This window comes from Stegastes partitus, unplaced genomic scaffold (genome assembly GCF_000690725.1).
Source record: "Stegastes partitus isolate 25-593 unplaced genomic scaffold, Stegastes_partitus-1.0.2 Scaffold1382, whole genome shotgun sequence".
NCBI lineage: Eukaryota > Metazoa > Chordata > Actinopteri > Pomacentridae > Stegastes > Stegastes partitus.
The window spans coordinates 174,656-196,389 of NW_007579113.1; the positions used below are offsets into that span (position 1 = coordinate 174,656).

Here is a 21,734-nt window from a genome sequence, read left to right on the forward strand (position 1 = left end):
AAAAATGTTAAACAGTTTTAACAGTTAACAATAATTTAAAATCCTTCAATAATTAACACTCATATTTTTTTCTTTCAAATAACAGCAAATAGCTGTAAAGCATTTTATTTCTTCTGGCAATTTATATTCTGTACAATTTTATGGTCACATGTTGTGAAAGAGGGGCTACAAGGTGGCTCGGTGGTTGGCACTGTTGCCTCACTACCAGAAGATTCGTGTCCTGGTTAGGATGCCCGGGATTTTTCTGTGTAGAGTTTGCATGTTCTCCCCGTGCAGCAGGGTTCTCTCCAGGTTCTCCGGCTTCCTCCCACACAGTCCAAAAACATGTTGAAGTTAATTGGTGATTCTAAATTATTAAAAACCCAAAGATGTAATTGTCTTCACAAATGTAAATGTACGTCATTAAACATTAAAAATGGACATAATAAAGATATCTGATTTGTGAAGAATTTGCTGTATTTTAATGAGATGTTTTTTTCCTTTTTTAAATTTTTTTACATTAAACTTAGCTGAGATGGTTTGGGATGAGTTGGAGCGCAAAGTAAGAACAGAATCTGTTGTCAAAGCTGAAGGAGGCAACTGAACAATCCAAAATGTGTTATCCTTTATCCTAATACACTGTAGAAAACAGCACAAAATAAATAATAACCCTTAAATGAGAAAGTTTGTCCAAAGAGAAATTAGAAGAGAAAGAGGCCGAAACACGCTGCATATGTATTTGGTTTTATTGAAGAAGAGAGATATGAATAGGTAGCCTGTTTTAAGGCACCTAAAAATGTACAACAAAAGCTGGACCATTTATTTATTCAGAATACAAAAATACACATCTCAGTGACTCCAAATCGTAATAAATAGTTAACCATGCATTCTAACCATAAAAAGGCACAGAAAACAGTCACTTAGTAGTCATAAAAATTATCAACTACTTTACCAAAAATCATCCAGATAGTAATACAGGTGACAACTGTAACATTATATTCCAAATGTGAAAACACAATACACGTCATATCATTTAACCTTAGGCAATAAATATGCAAATATTGTCTATACCTACAAGTATATTCTTAAAAATTAAAACTGTGCCATTGTAAACATAATGTAAACAAATGAAACTCACATTTCCCCCATCGCTTTAACAAACCATGTCGATGTGTTAATCTGTCTTTTTAGAGATCCTTGCATGGGTTTCGTTGGTTTTTGAAAACCAGGCAGTTTGCAGCATTATTTACAGACCTAAAAGAAACAAACAAACAAAAAAAAAAAAAAGTGGCAACTTCCACTTGGTATTGAAAGGTTAAGCACTCTCCTGCCTGGAGTCTCGAGCCAGAAAAGAAAAACCCTCGATATCTATAGAAACCGGCAGACACTTTGGACACACAGACGCCGATAACGGACTCAGCTCAGGATTCGGTTTGATGGAAACTTGATGAGCTCTTCAGGAACAAGGCAGCAGAGAGCAGCACCGCTCCAGTTAAAGCACATACTAACAGAAAGGCTTCAATTAACCACTAAACCTAAGGCCAACTGTCATCAAACAGTTAAATCTGATCCACTAAATGAAATAAAAAGGCAAATGATCTTCAGTCAGGCAGGCAGAGGGGAGATAAGTGAGACAGAATCTCTGACGTTTATAAAGTTTTTAGCGCCTGTCTTTGGATGCAGGATGAACAACAGCACCAACATGAGAGATTATATGAATTTGAAGAGTTTCTGCAGAACTACAGTATCCTGAACTGATTGTCAGTGAAAGATGATGCTGTTTAAGATGCGACTCAGGGACTGGACTCTGGTGGGACATTCGGGACAGTATATGGGCTGCAGCTGAACAGTGTTTTCATAAATACTTTCCGTCAGTTAAAAATGTCAAGAGGTGAAAGGAAAAAACAACAGTGGTGCGATGAGAAGAGAAGGCACTGAAGCACCTTTTTCTTTAAGCATTTAGAGAATGTATAATGCAGCTAGGACTGAACAGTTAAGAAAAAATCTAACTGTGATGTCTGGTTGTTTAAAAAAACAAGCAAAAAAAAAAAAATCTAAATAAAATGGTGAAAATAACATAAAATATCTGTTAAATAATGATTTTTGTAGCAGATTTAAATACAGTACAACTGTAATTTTACATTCACGCATTGTGAAAAGAATAAATCATTCATTGTAAAAATACAGATTTTTAAAAATGCGGATAATATACATATTTCTTGTGTTTTTTTTCAGTAAATTTGTAAATTAATATCTTTTTCTATGATTTTACTAGCTATTATCTATAACTGAAAAGAACTGGGAAAACAGTAGTTGAACCATTGTCCAACTGTTCATTTTTCAATATTTGTTAAATAACATTTTTTTTCACTTTAAATAGTAAAAAATAGTGTCATTTTATGGTCAAATGTTGCAAAAGAGTGAATTAATATTTGTAAAAATACAGATTTTTTAAGTTGACATTATTTACAGTTTTGGTCTGTTTTTTCTTTTCGTTTCTTTTCTATTCTCTTAAAACAAACCTGTAAATCACTACTTTTTTTCTACCATAGAGGAGAAAAGAAACCAGAAAATATTCACATTATTATGCAATTACAGAATTTGAACTTTAAAACAACTCTCAAGCCAATTATCAAAGTGAAAGTGGCAATTAGTTAAATACCAAACAACTAAGTGAATAATTGTTGCATCTCAATTTGAAGTGACTTCATTGTTCAGCCCTAGCTGCCACTTAGATGCATGCAGGCCATTTCAATCAGCAAGAAACCTTCACAACAAACAGTAGCCCACAGGGAATGTCAATAAAATGTTCCCTGAATGTTCTCTGATGAATCAGTTAACAGTAACCATCCGGGAATCTTTATACAATGTTTGGGAAATGTTCTCTGGACATTCTATGAAGATTCGATGAAAAGTAATCATCAGAAAACCTTTATGAACTGTTCAGGTAATGTTGCCTGGATGCTCCTTAAAGGTTCCTTGAAGGTTCCCAAACAGTACCCCTGAGGCATCCTTCAAGGAATATTTAGGGAATGATCCATTGACGTTCCCTGAAGCCTCCCAAACAGTACAACGCTCAGAAAATGTTCCCTGGATGTTCTTTGAAGGTTCAATGAACAGAAACCATCAGCTTCATGGGATGTTTGAGTAAAATTCCCAGGATGTTCCCTAAAGGTTCCCTGAGGTTCCAGAACAGTACTTTTCATGGACTGCTCTGGAAACATTCTCTGGACATTCCCTGAGCGTTCAGTAACTAGTAACCATCAAGGAACCTTCATGGAATAGTCAGGGAATAATCCGTGAAGGTTTCCAAAAAAGTAGAATGTACAGGGAACATTCTCAAAATGTTCTCTGGATGTTTAATGAACAGTAACCATCACGGAACCTTTCTGCAATGTTTAGGAATTGTTCCATGACAGTTCTCTGAAGGTTTAATGAACAGTAATCATCTGGGGACCTTTATGAAATGTTCAGAGAATGTTCCGTAGATGTTCCCTGAAGGTTCAATGAACAATAACAATCAAGAAATCGTCATAGAATGTTCAAGAAACATCCTCTGGACATTCTCTGCCAGTTCAGTGAATAGGTAACCTTCATGAAGTGTTCAAGGACCGTTCACTGAATGTAAGTTGAAAGTTCCCAAGCATTATCCATCAGGGAACCTTTACCCTTGTGTTCAGGTAATGTTTTCTGTATGCGTCATGAATAGCAATTAAGGAACCTTCATGGAATGTTTGGGAAACATTCAATAGACTGTAAGGGAACCTTCAGGGAAACCTCCATTGAGGTTCCCTGAGGTTTGGGAACATTAACTAGACATTTTCTGAAGATTTCACACAAACCATGAGGAAGGTTCTCTGAAGGTTCTCTGAAGGTTACCGTTTACTGGGTTTGTAGTTAAAAAAAGACTGTTCAGCTGCAGTCGAGGCCCTGATTCACTCACATTCTGTTTCTACTCTGGATACTTTAATGATTCCTGGTGAAAACTTGTGCGCCTTGTTAAACGGTAGCACTAAATACTCTGTATCAACATAATTAAAGGGAAAACATTGAAACAACACAGTAAAATTAGTTGGCAATGAAAAGCATACAGTTTGCTGATCAGGTACAATGTGCCACTGTTGTACTACACGCACACACACACACACACACACACACACACACACTGTGATACAAATCAACACAACAGTCATGTCTGCCCATTCTACACACTCGCCGACACAGTCCTACTTTAGTGTCTCATCCTGGAAGCACAGAGGAGCAAAAAACTACAAACTAGTGAACCGCTGGAAGAAATTTGGAGTCAGTAAGAAAATCTGTCTATGGGTCTAACTTTTTAAAATCCCCAAACGTCGAGGAGGAGAACATGTAGAAAAAAACACTCTTCCTTTTTTTTCCCCCCACTGAGAAACATCATGTCAGAAAGCTTCAGAGACAGTATCAAAACAAGAGATCAAATATTGCACCATCATTAGAATACAACAGCATTATCATGTACAAGAGATTAGAACCAAATCAACAATACACAACTGTTATGGTGTAATATACACAATCAAACGTGTGAGCTGTTGACAAAGCATGCCATGTCAGCAATCTACAAACGCATTAGACTACAACACTTAAAAACATTGTTTGCATACACTGGTATACTGTATATACAGTGCATATATATATTTATATATATACAAACTTAGCATCACATATAGAAATATACCCTGTAATGCCACCAGTCTTAAAAGAAACTAAAAGTAGTGTCCTATCAGCGTCTCACTCGTAATTTGAAGGAAAAAAAAGCTGCACTTGAGCGATGCTATGCAGGCTGCAGATCAACTGCTCTATTCCAAACTATTCTTGTTAGTGTTAAATACTGCGTTAAGTTGCCAAAAGTTAAAAAGTTGAGGTGAATTCTATGTAATGATATGAGGATTTGCACTTGCGTAAAGCAAGAAGTAAAAAGTGCCTTTTAAGTATTCCTTAAAAAAAACAAAACAAACAAAACTCAACAACCCTACAGTATATGTGGTTGGCGTCTTTCTTCTTGACTAATACTAAACTTTTTTCCCACCTTAAATGGAATTACGACCTAACATCTGCTGGCCTATTAAATAAAAAGTCATCGGATGCTTTCTTAGACATTCACTTTGGTACTGATTTTCACATCCACAGAGAACGCGTCCACTTAATAATTCCACACACCTCATCGACGGCTTTTTTTTCTACCAATAGAGCACATTTTACACTAAATGACCGAAAATATGGCACTTGACAGAAATCTTTGACACGTCATTATCATGCAAACGAAATAAATTAAAGCTAGAAAAAAAAAAACTTTTAGACCAAAAAAAGGATGCGATCAGTAGTAACAAATGGCATCGTAATACTTAAGTCATGTAAAACTTGTTCAAGTGTTATTCTGGACACAAATAAATCAAGACACTAATCATGCAATTAAACATATCTAAAGTTGAGCAAGCATAGCATGCGACAGTATCCACAGCTTCCAGATTATCACCTCAGTGGTGACCTTCTCTGTCTCTACTAAAATCCTGCTTTAATGCATGTGCAGCTGAACTGAAACCGAACCTCACACTCATGGAAGTCTTAAGTTTTGCTACTAGTTTGTTGTTATCAGTCAGCTGTCAACAGTGTGGTTATTTGCATACCTGATTATGTGCTATGAATGGTTATTAAATCAGAAATGGCTTTTCTTTCTCCCACCCTCCCACTTCCATCAGCTTTCTTGATCCATCATTTTGGCACCAAAGCACAAACACACAAATGCATCTTGTTCACAACATCGCAAAGGCTTTCTCAGCAGAGGGATAGTAACATCCAGCTCTCCTCGAACACCTATCTTCCTCCTTCACTGCCTGCGGTGCTCCTAAACGCTTCCACTCATGTAAAGGGGAGGGTTTGTTTCCCCTCTCCGGAAGCTTTTTTTTTTTTTTCTCCCGGGTTAGAGATCAACCATGGAGGCCTTTGCCAGGTCCTTAGTTCCCTGGAGAATTCTCTTCATATGACCCACTTTCGATATCCCCAGATCCTGAGAACAGACAGAAAAGACCATGATGTAAAAAAAAAAAAAACATGCAGAAAAATGTCTGCTGCACATCAGGCATCACAAACAAACATGGAAATATGCATCTTATGTGGAAGCGGATGCCTGGTATGACCTAGATCAAGATGAAAACACAGCACACCTGAATGTTAAACATCATGAATACATTTTATAGCCAAGCTTGTGGTGTAGCTCCCAGGATGGCAGCATTGGTTTGTGTGTTGACCATGTTGATTATGTTGATTCTGACTAAGACATCTTAAAAACTGTACAGATACCCTTGGAGCCCAGAGAATAAATCCTGATGTTTCTGGTGACCATTGAACCTTTCTCTAGAAGCTACCAGAAAGCTAACCTTGCTTAGCCATTCCAATCTGCATTACAGAATTGTCCAGCTGCGCTACATTCTGATTCTGTTGTCGGGGTAACAAACAATCTCTTCAGACCATTTAAAATCGTATTTGGTTAAGCTAAGAAAAGGATGGGTTTCCTCAAAAAACGCATCCTTTGTAGAACATTGCTGCACCCTACAAGTGACATTGTTGTGGCGGTACATACATCTTTCACTGAAAAAAAAAAACAGCAGAGGGGGTTTAGCTAATAAAGAAACACCAAGACAAAGACTTCTGTGTCACCCAATGACTGCAGGGAGACAAGCACTGTCACTAAAATGGACAATCCACCACAAAAAAACTAGCAGAGCTGCCTTACTGCACAATTCAAATTTTCTGTTAAACTTTAAATTTTCATTGTGATCAGTGGTTTCTCGAAGGCTGTCATTTCTCATAGAGAGGTGGATTTTGAAAACGGTAACGCGAAGATGGGGAGGAGTGATGGGCTTATACCCACAGTCAACATCCGGTGAGTCAGACTATCAGAAGGTTAACATTTGTGGTTTTGACTGAAACCCAACAGCTCCTGTACGAGCAGCCATGTCATTTTCTAAAGTCATTCGTGACACACTTTAACTGTAATGAATTTCTCAGTCATCCAGATCATGGTAATCCCAAGGGCCTCAGTCGAAAGGAACTGGACTTTTATTTAGTTTTCTTATTACTTTTTACCTCTCATCATCCTCTCAGTTCTCACTGATTGTTGTGGTGTGAACTGCCTGGGAAGTGACGTTAGAACTGCATTGCATTTGGCTGTTAGGTGATGCTGTAGGCCTCCTCCCCTAGTTAGAGATGGCAGGTCCAGTTTAAGCCTGGATTATACTCCACTGTGAACACACACACTGATTTCTAGAACATCCCCAAAAGATCCTCAAAATATTGCAGGTACAATGTTGTTTATATATCATATTACAGGAGCCTTTTATAAAACAATGTTCTGTCATCTGAGGCCTCGATAACATCTTAAAAACATTTTTTGAAGGTTGGTTTCTTCCTTTCTTTCTTTGTACATAATCTGGTGCCTGACAACACCCTCCAAACATCTTTTTAAGGTTTCTGCTAAAAGGTTGTGTCTTTTTTATGAAGACTGTTTTTTGCAAAGACAAATATCTTCAAAATGCTCTTTAAACGTTGGATTAATGCTCCAAAACGATGATACAAACTTGTAGGTGATGTTAGGCAATGCTGTGTGAACGTTCCCTGCTAGCTGGGTTGAGTCATGAGAGTCTCAGGTCATTGGAAGCAAGAAGCTGGAAATTAGAACCAAGGAAGCTTCTTGGATGAGAGGTTGAACGTCTCTAGGAACCAAAACGAAGCTCAGCTGCGTTTCACTGACAAAGTTATTGTCAGCATGTGGTCCCATATGGTCGTGCGGTTAAGATCCTGGGTTTCCACCCACGATAGCCTGGGTTCAACTCCCGGTATGGAAAATTGGATCTTTCGTTTCTTTCTTTCTGGAATATTAAGGTTCTGTTTTCTCTTTAGACAGTTAGCATGTGTTTGACGTAATGTCCCTCTGTTTCCTACTGCAGCCTTTCCCTTTGTTGTGAATAAGCTTCAGCATACATGGGAGATCACTGGAACAGTGTAGCTTTGAACGGTCAAAACCACTTTATTTGTTCCCCATTTACAAAAACGAACACCAGACAGCTAGCGGTTGTGAGGAGATTTTCAGGTAATCTGACACAAAGTGTATTGGATCAGAATCACACACTCCAGCTTTAAATAAATTTAACAGCATAGATGCGTTCTTTGATTCAAGTCATTAGTCATAGCTCTGTAATGTTTATATGAAGTACTAAATACAGGACTTAAAAATAAGCTGGAGACAAGTCTAAAACTGGGGTTAAACTATATCTAAACAAACTCAGCTAATCTGCTTCTTTAAATGTTGTTGATGGGCCTTTAGGAGATTTAGCTGACCGTGACGAACCAAAATTGAGTAACACCCCATCATTACTGTATTGAATTATGTAAGTTAAACCCCATTCTCAAAAATCTCAAATAAAACAGCCAGGATGGACACATAGGGAAGTGGTGAGAACGTACTAACCGCCTGGCTAAGTAGCTGGTCGGACCAAAACAGCAACTCCAGGGCTGAAAAATACCTTAAGTACCAAATACTGCAGTTCCTTGAATGACCACATGAGGCCGACTCCAGCAGTGACTTAACCTCCATTAACCTCCAGGTTAAAATGTCCAACTTCACTGCAGAAATAAACATGTCTGCGGCCTGGTACGATAACTAGTTTTGGTCTCTAAAATGTATTTCCCCGTTCATGACAACGGTACAGTGGTTGGATTTTTATATGACTCACAGATTTAAGTTGTATTAAGTCCTAAAGCTAAGCATAATTAGCCCCCTTCACACTCAACCTCTTAGCTCATTTTTGGATTAGATGATTCAAACCTGTTGGTGACATTACAGATAGTTAGTCCATCTCTTCTTTATATACAATCCCTGGTTTTAACGCTGCGATCAGAGGATACATTGTTTATTGCTAGTAGCATCAAAAACCAAGTCTTGGTCAGGCAACATAGTACTGTTAGTTTCATTCCTTTTTTAAACTGATGTGCTTTATCTTGACAAGCCTGTTCATATGGTTGTCTCACCAGTCTGCCCAGTGTTTGCTTTTTTTTTTGTTTGTTTGTGGTGTGTTCGCCTTAGCGGTTCTGTTCTGACCAGGCCCTCCCTGAGCCTGGTTCTACTTGAAGTTTCTTCGTTAAAAGGTAGTTTTTTCTTTCCACTGTAGCCAGCTTGCTTGCTCAGTTTTCTGGGTTTTCCGTGGACAATTTCAGAATCAGCTTTCTCGGCTAAGTATGTGAACACACACAAGGAATTTAACTTTAGTGTTCTTTCTCTCAAAGTACTTGCATAAAATATAACGCAGGTATTTAACAACAAGGGCAACGGGTTGCAGAAGGAAAATGATTGTTCAGCTACTATAACTATAGATATGTGAAAAGAGAAGTTTAAATTGTAGTTTTAAAGCAAAATTACAGCGAACTAAAAGTCTGCAACTTTGTAGTAAAATTATATTTTCACTTTTATAGCATATGGTCTGTGGCCTTAATATTTAAAGTTGTTGGGTACATGTGTAAGGTCAGTCTTGTTTCTCTTTTGGAAAGCACATTTGCGGGTGTTTTAAATGTGCTGTATAAATAATGGTGATATTTTCATGTTGATATAATTTATAAATGCACCTAAAGTGGGTTTGGACTGTGTGCAACAAACATGAGAAATCCAGTTCCTCACATGTGTAGGTGTTCATTTCTGTGCAGGCTGCACGGGTGAACATGTGTCCATTCTGACAACATCCGACAGATCACAGAAATCAAGCTAATTTTTACAGTGATTGACACATTGTGAGCTGAGCCAGTTTAAACATCGTGAATAAGCTCCCTGCCAGACTTGCTGTCCCTCTAACAACCAGCTCAGCTCAGCCTCCACTCCCAGCCCCTACCGGCCCTGTAGGCTTCCCCCCCTCTTCAGCAGTGTTAGTGGGTTACAGCTTCACCAAGCAACAGTAGAATCAGACAGTAGAAGCCAAGCAGAGCGATGCAGCGCAGCACGACAGGCGGCAGAAACAGGGAGAAAGAGTTGATTGTGGGTTGTAGGAGGAGAGGGTTCACACAGATTCATTGAGGCGTGTTAACAGGTGTGTATCTGTGTGTGTGTAGCCGCCTACCTTCAGGTCCCTCCTCTCCAGGTGCAGCAGCTCCGAGCCTCGGATGTCGTGTCGCGTGAAGGTGTCCCTGTACTCCCCCAGACTCAGCTGCTCCAGCCAGACGCCCACCTCCTCTGTGCCCCATCTCTCCACTGCACGAACACACACAAACACGCATACACACAAACACGCACACATATATACAAACACACACAGAGCAGAAAGAGGCTCAGAGCGCCTCACAGGTTTGCACACACATCTGTCACACTCCCACTTGCATGTTCTCAAGCCGTGTTTCCATAAAACCATCAAGCAAACTTCACAAAAATTAAACAACTATTTTGGCTTGTTTTTATTTGCTGCTTTTTAGTCTGATCAGAAGGTGGCGCTACAGGCTACAGGCTACAGGCTGTAAATAATTGAGTAGAAGGAGCTGGAAACAAAGCCAGCAGTACATTCCAATATCCACACGACTAGAAAAAGATTTAGCAGGTGATGTTCGACTTTATCCTGTCAGACTTTTCTTGCCATCCTTACCCACAATCCTCCGCACAGTTACGTCACATGTCTAGCGTGAGTATGAACAAGTTTGATGACGCAGATTCCGCACAACAGACTGCGACGGTCAACGTTTAATGTGCAAATTGAACTGGGAAAGTAGCAGTTGTCTGCAAACTGCATGAAACTACACAAACTTTTTGAGGGCAGCTGCACTGAAAGTAAAAAGAAGAAATATGCACACTGGAGCACAGCCCAAGCTGTTTACATTTTCTTTTACCTGTAAGTACAGCTGCCCATAGAAAGTATGTACTGTGTCAGTATGCATACAGTTGAGACTTTCTAGATATGCAGTCTGCAGTGTGGATGCACCCATCTGTCCAATCTGTGCAGCTTAAGCTTGTTACTCGAGTGAGATGCATGATTTATGGGATGTATCCTCCAACAATTGTGGGTCAGAATGTCCAGAAGACATGTGGAGACTCTTTGGTCTTTGTTGTCCCAAGTGCTTCATTAAAAGGCAGCTGAAGTTCTCTTTTTGGTTCTTTAAGATGTTTCTTAAACATCGTCTGAAAGACTTCTTCAGGTCACAACCGGAAAAAACAAGTCCAGTTGCCTTCTACTGAAGCATTTAGGAATGACCAGAAATGCATACATACTGCAGAATGCAACCGGATGTGGCAGGACATCCTGGTATTTTTGGCACACTGCATTTGACATACTATGCTTTGGGACATAAAAAATCGTTTACTGACATAATATATAGTTTGGCTGTATAGGTTTTGGCACACAAGCCAGTTGTTTTCCAACCGCTTAAGAAAACTTAAGCAGAAGGAAGCAACAACATTTGGGCAATTTACAGGAGAAAAATGGAAAGATTCCTTCAGGAATTGTTTTAAATCGGGAAAGTTGTAATTATTCGGACATTTTTCAGGATGTCTGGAGACAAAGACAAAAAAATAAACAGCTGATCAGTCGTGTGTGTTCAATGTTTGCCTCTTCAGAACCTATTTAGAATTGGTGCATCTCTTGTTATATGAATTATACGCAACTCGTTTTCAAATAAACTACAAAAAAAGAACACCTCAAGCAAGCATAAAACATTTTTCCTAATATTATACAATTTTTTTCTTCCTTTTTTAAGGATTTTTAAAAATCAGACCCTTACCTTATTGCACATGTTAATGCCCACAATGTATGATCATGTGACAGATAAAAACTCTCGAAATCTCAACAGTGCACACAACAACACACTATGGAAACACGGCTACACATATGAATATGTAATCACACACACACACAAACTCACGAATGGGCAACAAATCGTGGTGAACCATTGAAGGAAAAGATGGCGGGAAAATGAAAAAGGTAGGAGAGAGAGCAGTGGCAGCAGCCGGCGGAGGAGGAAGGAGTATGACGGAGGCCAAAGGTTGGTTTAGAACAAGGCCGGAATCATGCACACCATTGATTAATGTCAGAGCAAACAGAAAAAAGTCATAGGGGAAGGGAAGCCTGTGCAGGAAATAGAGCCCAATGAATGAGGAACCAGCCCGCGATGACAGGAAGGCTGCTGCATTCCTATGATTCCCTTTACTGTTTAAACATAGACCCACTGAGTTAGCCTGCAGCAGCACTAAATAAGAGCAACTGGAATGACTTCTGCAACAAAAATGTGATGATTCTGCCCCCTGCAGGCTTTTCCTTGCTGCACAGACTCCTGACTCTCTGAACACATGTTGACAGCTGGATGTGAATGGAGGGGAGTCGATGGTTGGGGTCACACTGTGGGATGCAACACCTCAAACGCACATCTCGGTGTTTCTATCGTGGGGGGGGAACCCCAATGTGGTGACACCTTCACGCATGAAGAGCAACATGATGGCGGTGAACGGTAACCATGGCGACTCTGGAAGGAGCCATGTTGGATTTTTGTGCTCAAACGAACCGAGGATGGTAGCACCTGCAGCTAATCATCCTCAAGTTTTAATGAACATGTGACGTGTTAACCACAAGATGTGGTTCATGCAGCTGCTACTATCATCCACATGAATGAAACATCACTTTTTTTCTGAATTAAAGTCCATTTTAATGCTATCATCCTTTCCAAAAAAAAAGGCAATAACAGTTATGAAGAGTAAATAAAATCTGAGGCAAACAGAGCAGGCAGTTTTCCTGTTAAATCCCCAGCCTGAGCAGATTTAACCCTCTGAACCCTGAGCACCTTCTGCTGTAGCCAATTTAGATTTATGCTGCATGTGTATGTTGTGTGTGTGTGTGTGTGTGTGTGTGTGGGTGGGGGGAGTGGGTATATCTTTGGTGAGCTTGGTAGCTTGGGTTACCTGCACACCTGTGGGCATAAGTAGCAACCAGCCAGGCAGAGGCTTGATAAGGGAGACACAGGTGATCAGTGTTAGGGATGTGAACCAGGGGAAGCCACACAGCTTTTCAACCGTGCCCGTGTGTGAGACGGTCTGAATGGCTGTTATCGTATTTTTTGTCTTTTTGTATACAAGCTAATTTTCAGGTTGTTCGGCACCCGGCCTTTTGTAGGTGTTTTTAAGATTTGCAAGTTACGTTAAATAAAGTCTTATCCATGGCGGACCTTGTTTTTACGCACCATCATGAGTTGGAAAGCCTTCAAAATCCCTCAAGTGGCATTTTTTGTAGGTAGATTGCTGCTACACCTTCTTTTTTTTCCACACTGTGGGCTCATTTTTCACTTCAATATAAATATAGAAACAGCACAACCATGGCTAGAAGAAGTCAAAACTAAAATATATGTATTTTTGACATGTTATAGTATAACTCATAACAGCAAAGAAAACTGAAGTTGAATTTCTGTGATCATGTGTTGTCATCATATATTATTATTTGTGCAGTTTGACACAGTCGTAATGCCAAAAGTCACAACAAAGTTAAATTTCTTTTAAAATTTGTTTTGCAAAAAGCATGCAACAATCTGGAATCAACATGCAAAACATTTCTCCAAGTTCCTGCAGGTGTTAAAAAAAGGTTGTTCTACATGCTATAGATTTGTATGTCTACAAACTCGCCATTGTATCCCTACTACAAACTCTACAAAGATGTCTCACCATGCTGAATGTATCATCCAACAACTTGCTGACAGTTTCTCCTCTGGATACTATATTTGAACCACGCTGCATTTATTTTGTCAATCCAGCTAGTTTTATTTTCCTCAGTGTCTGTTGTCATCTCCTCTCTGCTCTGTGGAAACACTGCCTGCAGTTCAGCCGAATAGTCTCTGAATTATTATCAGGTGACTGCTGGTCAAAGCTAAGTCAGTTACAGTTGTGCCAAAGAGCACAGAATTCTGTAGCATTTATTTTGTACTGGACTTGAAATGTGATTTGAAGTGTTTATTTTTGCTAAATCTTTAAACAAGACATGAAATAGCTCAATTTTCAAAATGAAATGTCACAACTGAAAACTTCTTTGTGGTCATTTTTCCTAATGGAACCAAACATCACACATAATATGCTCAAGGACGGTTGGAAATATGACTATCTGACGATTCTTTCTGTTTTTTTACAGCATTTAGCTCTGATTAAAGGTGTAATATTGACCATCTTTAAAGTGAAATCATGCCTTTTAAACCTGCTGACAGGTTTAGGGGTTCAGAGGGTTAACCAGTCTGTCCAGTCTGCTCAGCACTGATGGAAAGGTGGACACATCCCTACCTGACTGAGGACTCGACTTCTTGGCGGCCTTCTCCTTCTTGAACTTGGGCACTATGCGAAACATGCTGCTGCGACTGTTTCTCTTGCCGTAACCCAGAGTGTGGTCCTGGTACATAAGCACAGTCAACCTATAGCCTTTCATTTAGCTACTCAACTCTCCCGTTACCTGGAGTCATGCTACACTAAAGACAGACAGCACATTCTCAAAACTTAGCAAGTTTTCTGTGTTGGAAAATGTGATTCGATATGTATCTAAGACAGACAAACACAATGTGCTTCAGCTACTAACTCACATAGAATTGTTATCTTGTATTAAAGTTGATAGGACGGTGGAAAAAGTAAGTGAGCCCTTGGATTAATTCACCTCCTTCAGCAGCAGTTACCTCAAACAGCTGCAGATGAGACCTGCACACATTTTTTCTCACAGAGCTGCTTAAATTTTTTGGACATACAGCACATTATGAGCTGTGTTTTCCTGCTGCATCTCCCTGACTTTGTTTTGAATGTATCTTAATAAACCAGGAATCCATTCACTCCACAGTGATGCCAAGCAGTCGAGGCCCAGCGGCAGCAAAACAGCCCAAATTATGTTGCTGTCGCCACATTGCATGAAGGATACTTTAATGTTGACATGACGCTCCCTTTTTACGTAGTGCTGCAAGTTATTTCTAAACCACACAACCGGAGTTTCATCAGTCCAACATTTTCCCAGCAGCTTTATGGAGGATGCTCGGTCAAGGACTTCATGTTTTCACGATGAGTCCTCTCAGCCTGGAGCTCTTTCTCTGAGTTTCTTTCTAGCCCCAGTGAACAATTTGCTTTTTAAATTAACTAAATGTTCTCATTTTATAGAGTTTGTTTACCTGTTAGCTGATGAATATCTCAGCTCTTTGAAATGAATTTGTAACCTGCTAAAGCTTGATTTAAATCAACCATTCATGGTCATTAGTCTTCTGACGTCTCCTTTCTAGCAACTCTAAACATTTTTTTAAAAATCCAAGAAGCTCTGACTCAGCTAGACTTTAAGTTCTCGTAATGTTTTTGTTTAGTTCCCAGAATGCTCATCTTCAAAGGTGGCAAAACGTTCTCTAAAGACTTTAATAACGTTTGGTGTTTTCATGTTTAGCAGTTGTACGATAACATTCACGTCCTTCCTTTGTTATTATGCAACATTGTGGGAGCGTTTTACAGAAAAACTTTTAATAATGTGTTACCTCAACAACGTCCCACAAAACACCCTCAGAACATTGTAGGACAAATGTTCTGCCTTTGTTAATATGTCACATTACAGGAAGGTTTTCTAAAAATCACTTGATAACATCTGGAAAACATTTTTTTAATGATGGTTTGAGAACATTCCTCCTTTTGCTGTATCTGAATCTGTGGCCCTGATAACATCCTCCAAACATCTCCTGAATGTTGCAGCAAAAAGAGTTTAACCTTTCAGGAGCGTTACTTGAAATGATAAATATCTTAAAAAACATTCTTAAAACATAAAACCCACACCTCCAACATTGTTTAATTAATTTAATCATGACTCCACCATTTTGAGCCTCCTGCTGTCGCTGTCTAAATGATGGAAGAGAACAACATGATGACTTGTCTGATGAAATAGATCTTTTAAGGCATATTTACACGTGACTGCAGATAGTTTGAAAGGCTTCAGTTACTTTTCCCACCACTGCACATGGAGTACGTGCTGATTAGCTAAGCTGTCGTCTATTTTACAGACACATTACACACAGTGTGCATGCATGTGCTTGCTGAGGCCTCTTACCTCCTCGTCATTGGGCTGCAGTATGTGGTACAACCAGGGGATTTCTCCCAGTTTGCCCAGTTCCAGCTCAACAGTCTGCAGAGCGCTGGACAGCTGCTCCTCCTCTGGAGGGTCCAGTTGCTGTAAACAGGGAGAAAAAACTAAATAAGACCCCAAAGTATGCCATTAAAGATGAGCAAAATCATCCTTAAACTTCATAGTATAGTTGAAACAATAAATTCTATAGAAATAAAAAATAAGATTAAACTAACAATATGAAACCTGAATGAAATTCTTGTGCCAGATATTACTTAAAAAAAAACAAAACAAATAACATCACATAAGATATACAGTGTCTAAAAATAGAAAAGCAACACGATTTAGGTATGACACAGAGGAAATAAGTGAGTTAAAATAAGGCGAGTAAGTATAACCACACATGACAAGGAAAGATGTTGCCTGAAAAATGAGATGAACATGAAGTAACACATTGACAATGTTGTATAAGAAAGTGAAATATCACAAATCAAACTCAAATATTACACATGACAAATGAAAGTATGAAATATTGCACATGATGCTACAAAAGAAAGTCATGATTGAAATGATCTGTTATAATAACTCACCAGAGAGACTCGGCCCAGCAGCAGAGACTCGGTCTCGTTGTACAGAGCCTTGACGGTACTGGCCACCTCGATCGCTGTGTTCCTGGTCAGACTCTGAAGAAGGAAAACAGCAGGTATTTAGCATTATATCACACAAACAGTGCACGCATCAGTCATAGAACAATCCCAGAAGCTGGTTTAATCTTAATCTGGCACCTGCTGATCCCAGTTTGCTTCTTATCTCACAGCTGCTTTATTCTATCATGTTCATTTTGAGTTTGTCAGTGGATTTGTTTCTGATCACTTAATGTCACAGTTTTCTGTTTCTGTTTAATCAGAGATTTTCTTTTTTTAATACTCATGTATTCAAAGGTCCAGTTCCAGGATTGGCAGATGGAACAATGATTCTCGGCTTCAGATTGTGGAACCTGTTTATTTTTGGCTGTACTGACCTCTAGTGGCACGTCAGGATTTTCTGTTTTACAAACTTCCACAAAGGCCTTCAACCTAAAACTGCAGCTTCTCAAGAGTGTCTTATGTGTGATTCATGCTAACAGCTAACCTCTGGGAACTTGGGGTGCGTTTTGTTGATGGCGTGAGACGCAGCGTTGACAGCGTGAGCTAACTCCTGCTCCAGAAGCCCGTTGGTCTTCGCAGCCTCGCAAATCCTGCGATCACACAATCAGAGGACACGATTTAGGACTGAATAAAACACACGTGAAACCAGAGCTGATGTTTTCATTGGCAGCACGTTTACCTGGTGATGAGCTCCTCGGCAGCTCTGGCACACATCTGCACCAGCGAGGCCTCCTCCTCCGTGGCCAGATCCACAGACTGCTGAGGGTAGAGGTGAGGACGCAGAGGAGGCTTATCGTACTTCAGCTTGTCCTCCCAAGACTTCAGCGTGTTCTCAAACGCCTGCAGGGAAACATCGCACAAGTAGATATTTTACCTCAAATCATTAGTATCCTTGTGTTCACCCGTTTTTTCCAAAGTTATAAGCTGTACAAGTTTAAAATGGCAACTGTGACATTTTTGCTTGATATTTCCAAAACTATGAGATCATTTAAAAAGAAAAAATGCCCGTTAATCCACTTTCAACACATTAGAGGCTGTTTTAACGACAATATTTCAGAAAGTTATAGCGACCTGTCCAGGGTGTCCCCTGCCTTCGCCCTAAGTCAGCTGGGATAGGCTCCAGCCCCCCATGACCCTAATGAGGATTAAGCGGTGTATAGAAAATGGATGGATATATGTCTACATTTAGAAATGGCTCTTTGTATTTTTATTTGCAGAAGCATTTGGAACTCCAAAACACTACTGGTTCTACATGGATTAAACTATCTAGCAACTTCTTTGTGTTGGTGGTACAACTTGTCATACCTGCTCAATCACTTATGAAAGTTCAAGGTGTATAAACTGTATGACTGACAACATTATTAACATATTTTGATATTAAATATAAATGTATATATGCAGTGGGTTTGTTCCATGTCAAATGATCAGATTTTTGACAATAATTTCTGCACCACAGTCTCTGATTTACCTGAAAACATCTTTATACATATTCATATTATATGCTACACTTATGGCAGAAAATATGGACATTCATAAAGATATTTCTTAATATTGTTTTTTCTTTACAACTTGTCATACCTGCTTAGTCAGCTATGAACTTTAACCCACCCATAATCACCCATAATTCCATCTATTTGTCAGATATTGCATATTCTGAATCAATGACATGATGAGCAACAACAGTGAAAATGTCAGGCTTTTATTTTTATTAGCTCTTTAGATATCGTTGTTCAAACAGCCTCAAATTGCAAAAAATGAAAAGCGCTACATATATGTGAGCTGATGGGCAAAAAAAAGAAAAAGAAAAGGAAGCTATCTCTGAAAGTGTTTGATATATCAGTCCAAAATTTCACAGATATCTTCACAAATATCCATATTTTATGCTATAAACATTTCAGGTAAATCATAGATCAGGGGTGTCCAGTCCTGGTCCTCGAGGGCCACAGTCCTGCATGTTTTAGATGTTTCCCTCTTCCAACACACCTGATTCAAATGATCAGGATCATTATTAGGCTTCTGCAGAGCTTGATGATGAGGAGAAATTGCTATAAAAATGTGATCATGTCCTTACCCGGTCTCTGGTGAGCATCTGCGCTCGGTTCTTGTGCTGGATCTTGATGACTCCCGGCGGCTGGATCCAGGCTTCCCCGTCCACCTGGATGGGAACCCCCTCGTCTCCCAGGATGGTGATCTTCACCGTCCGACACTGATCCATGCAGAAGTTCAGGTTAGATTCACACATTTTTCTCATGTATTTTCACTCCATGCTGTTTTCTTTGCGTCCTCTCACCTGCGCTATGCGATGGTGCTGCAGCTTGATGACTCTGGAAACAGCCATCTGCATGCTGCCGAACACAGCCACCACCTCCAGGATCTTATCATCAAAAGACGGCGCGCAGAAGATCTGCACAATACAATAAAAATAATATTCATGCTATGTATGTGCACATTTTATCTATCGATTTCGTACTATAGTGGATCAGGTTGGTGTTATTTTACATTTTAGGACCCAACAATCCATCTCTTCCAACTTCCCAAACCTGTCTGAGGGTCAAAATCTGTTATTTTATACATTTTTACGAAGTCTCAGCAACGTCCTGAATATTACACAGTGAAACAAATGAACTTTAGTTATCAGATTTTAATGGTAATTTTTTGAACAATTTCCTGATGTTTAGTTAAAATCACAGAAATACAGAATTCATTTAGATGTCAGTTCTTAAAAACAAATAAACATCACATTTTTGTTTGTTTCTGCATTTTCAGAAATGCAAATGTTTTCTTCTAAAACAATGGATTTTTTTTTACTGTTAAAAAATTAGCAAAATGCATTATTATTTTCCACATGTTTGCTGTTATTTAAAAAGAAAAAAAAGTATATTAATGACTTCAAAATGGTTAACATTTTCAGAACTATAAAACTCTGATTATTATTTTTTTTATTTTTCACTTTCTGGCTCTGATAAATGCTTTAATTTTGCTGATTTTTAAAGATAATATGCCTTTCTGGGTTCTGGGGTCCAGAAGGTTAAAACTGGTCAGAAAATGGAGCTTAGATATTTTCCTAAATATAAATACAAAATACTAGGTGCCTTATCCTTTAATGTGACTGTAACAGTAAGGATTTGTGAAGCCACGTCTCTGTCATTATTCTGCTATGTCAGCTCAGTTTAGCTCCAACGAGAAATGAGCTGTTTCTGACAGAAGAGGCTTCACCTGATATTGATCTCTGCCAGCAAACTGTGCATGAAAAGGTCAAAGCAAGTGAGGAGAAAGCATCTGCCCGAGCGCAAAGAGACACTCAGCAAATAAGTCACTGCTTTGAGCTGTCGTGTGGGGAAGCGGCCACTAGATGGACACATTTAGAAAGAAGTCCTGCATATGGAAAGATGCTAATGTGGGATTTCAACTTCAGGTTTTGGGTTCAGTCGTGAATTTTAACAACACATTTCAAGTAACATGTCAGATGTCAGTGCATGCGTGTGCTTGCACCTTGTGTTTAGTTACTGAAACTACACATTTCCATATGTTTACAGACACTTTGTATGTAATGTTGTGCTCTTTTGTAAGCCATACTTTTCGTATATGTTCAGCAATGTGCAACATCCAGAAGTGCAACATCAGTGACACTCCTGTTTTTATACTTCCTAATAAAACAAAGCTCTCTTTTACAGAACAAGCCATCCCTCTGTTTTTATACATACACTTGCACTTACAATTATTTCTTCTTGACAATTAGATTTTCTGTTTGCACATTTCTTTTTATATTGTTCATTTACACTGTGGTGGAATTCTCTGATATACATGTGCCTGCATGGTGACTAAGTTTATCTAAACGCCCTCTCCCTGAAGCTCTGCTTCCTGAAGCTTAAGTACAACAGTTACATAACACCGAATGCACAAACTAAATGCAAGCGTGTGTCCAAGGGTAACCTCTGCAGGGGCTCGCTAAGGGGCGACTGCAAACTGACACTCCGATCCCTCTGCAGCCCTTCTGCTCTGAGTCTTAAACAAACAAGCATGAATATCTATGTAGCCGTCTCCCCCCTCCTCCCCCACCTCCATCTCCAGGTCATCAGGGTTACATCAATCCAGGATGGCCAGATTCTATCTTGCAGAGTAAAAACGCTTCTTCTACTCTGTAAAGATGGTCTGAGTTAGATGCTGAGAACAGACAGAACATCCACTGTACATGTACTCACATCATCCTCCTTGGTGCCGCCCCAGAAGTTGGTTCCTCCTGCGTAGCTGGGAATGTTTAACACGGCGATGCCCTGAAGGCTGGGCAGCGGGATGTACTGACCGTCACACTGGTAAAGATACATAAGCAAAGCTCAGCTGGACCAGTAAGACAAGACAGAAAGGAAGGTACATGTATTTCATTTAAAGTGTTGATTGAAGTAACTGCTGTTGTATGTAAATGTGCAGCAGCTCTTTCTCTCTTTAAAGACTCTTTATGGATCCTGCTGCTGTCTACTGCTGCAGGCATTTAGAGAGAGAGAAAGAAGAAGGTACATGCATGTAAAGTCCTTTTCTGCTACTTTATCAGTCTGTTGAAGTGACGGCATTCTTTCATTCAGTCAGTCACTTGAATGTTGATCCTGTCTCCATGTTGGGGCTATTTTATTGTAATTAGGTATTTATTGAAGACTCTGCTGTAGTATGTAAATGGCAGCAGCTCTCTCTCTCTCTTTTTGAAGACTCTCATATTGGTTCTGCTGCTGCAGGTATTTAATAAACTCAGAGGAAAGACTCCTAAACCCCTGGGAGCCACAAACTAAGCTGTAGCTCCTGTTAGGTCAAAAACCTACAACACTCGGATGCTGTCCCTGTTCTCTTGCAGATGCAGCATAAATCATTTGCAGTGATGGAGGTACTATGGTAAAAGAAAAAGTCCTGCATGAAAAATCGGTTTCTCTCTAATCTTTGCAGTAAGTTGTTGAATCATTGGAACATTTAGTGAAATGTGAGAAGTTTAAGGGAAAATCTCTATTTGGTGGAG

The 21,734-nt window shown here is 39.4% G+C and overlaps 1 protein-coding gene across 1 annotated transcript; it reads right to left on the reverse strand.

The window, feature by feature from the left end:
* Nucleotides 1-2,473: 2,473 nt before the first annotated feature.
* LOC103370182 (diacylglycerol kinase eta-like) lies at nucleotides 2,474-21,042 on the reverse strand (the record flags this gene model as incomplete). Its single annotated transcript, XM_008299134.1, has 10 exons — nucleotides 2,474-6,022; nucleotides 10,119-10,249; nucleotides 14,294-14,399; nucleotides 16,071-16,190; nucleotides 16,676-16,768; nucleotides 17,217-17,322; nucleotides 17,412-17,572; nucleotides 18,804-18,938; nucleotides 19,023-19,136; nucleotides 20,935-21,042. Coding segments are annotated over 10 exons (1,161 nt in total), but the record flags the coding sequence as incomplete, so codon positions are not given.
* Nucleotides 21,043-21,734: the final 692 nt, after the last annotated feature.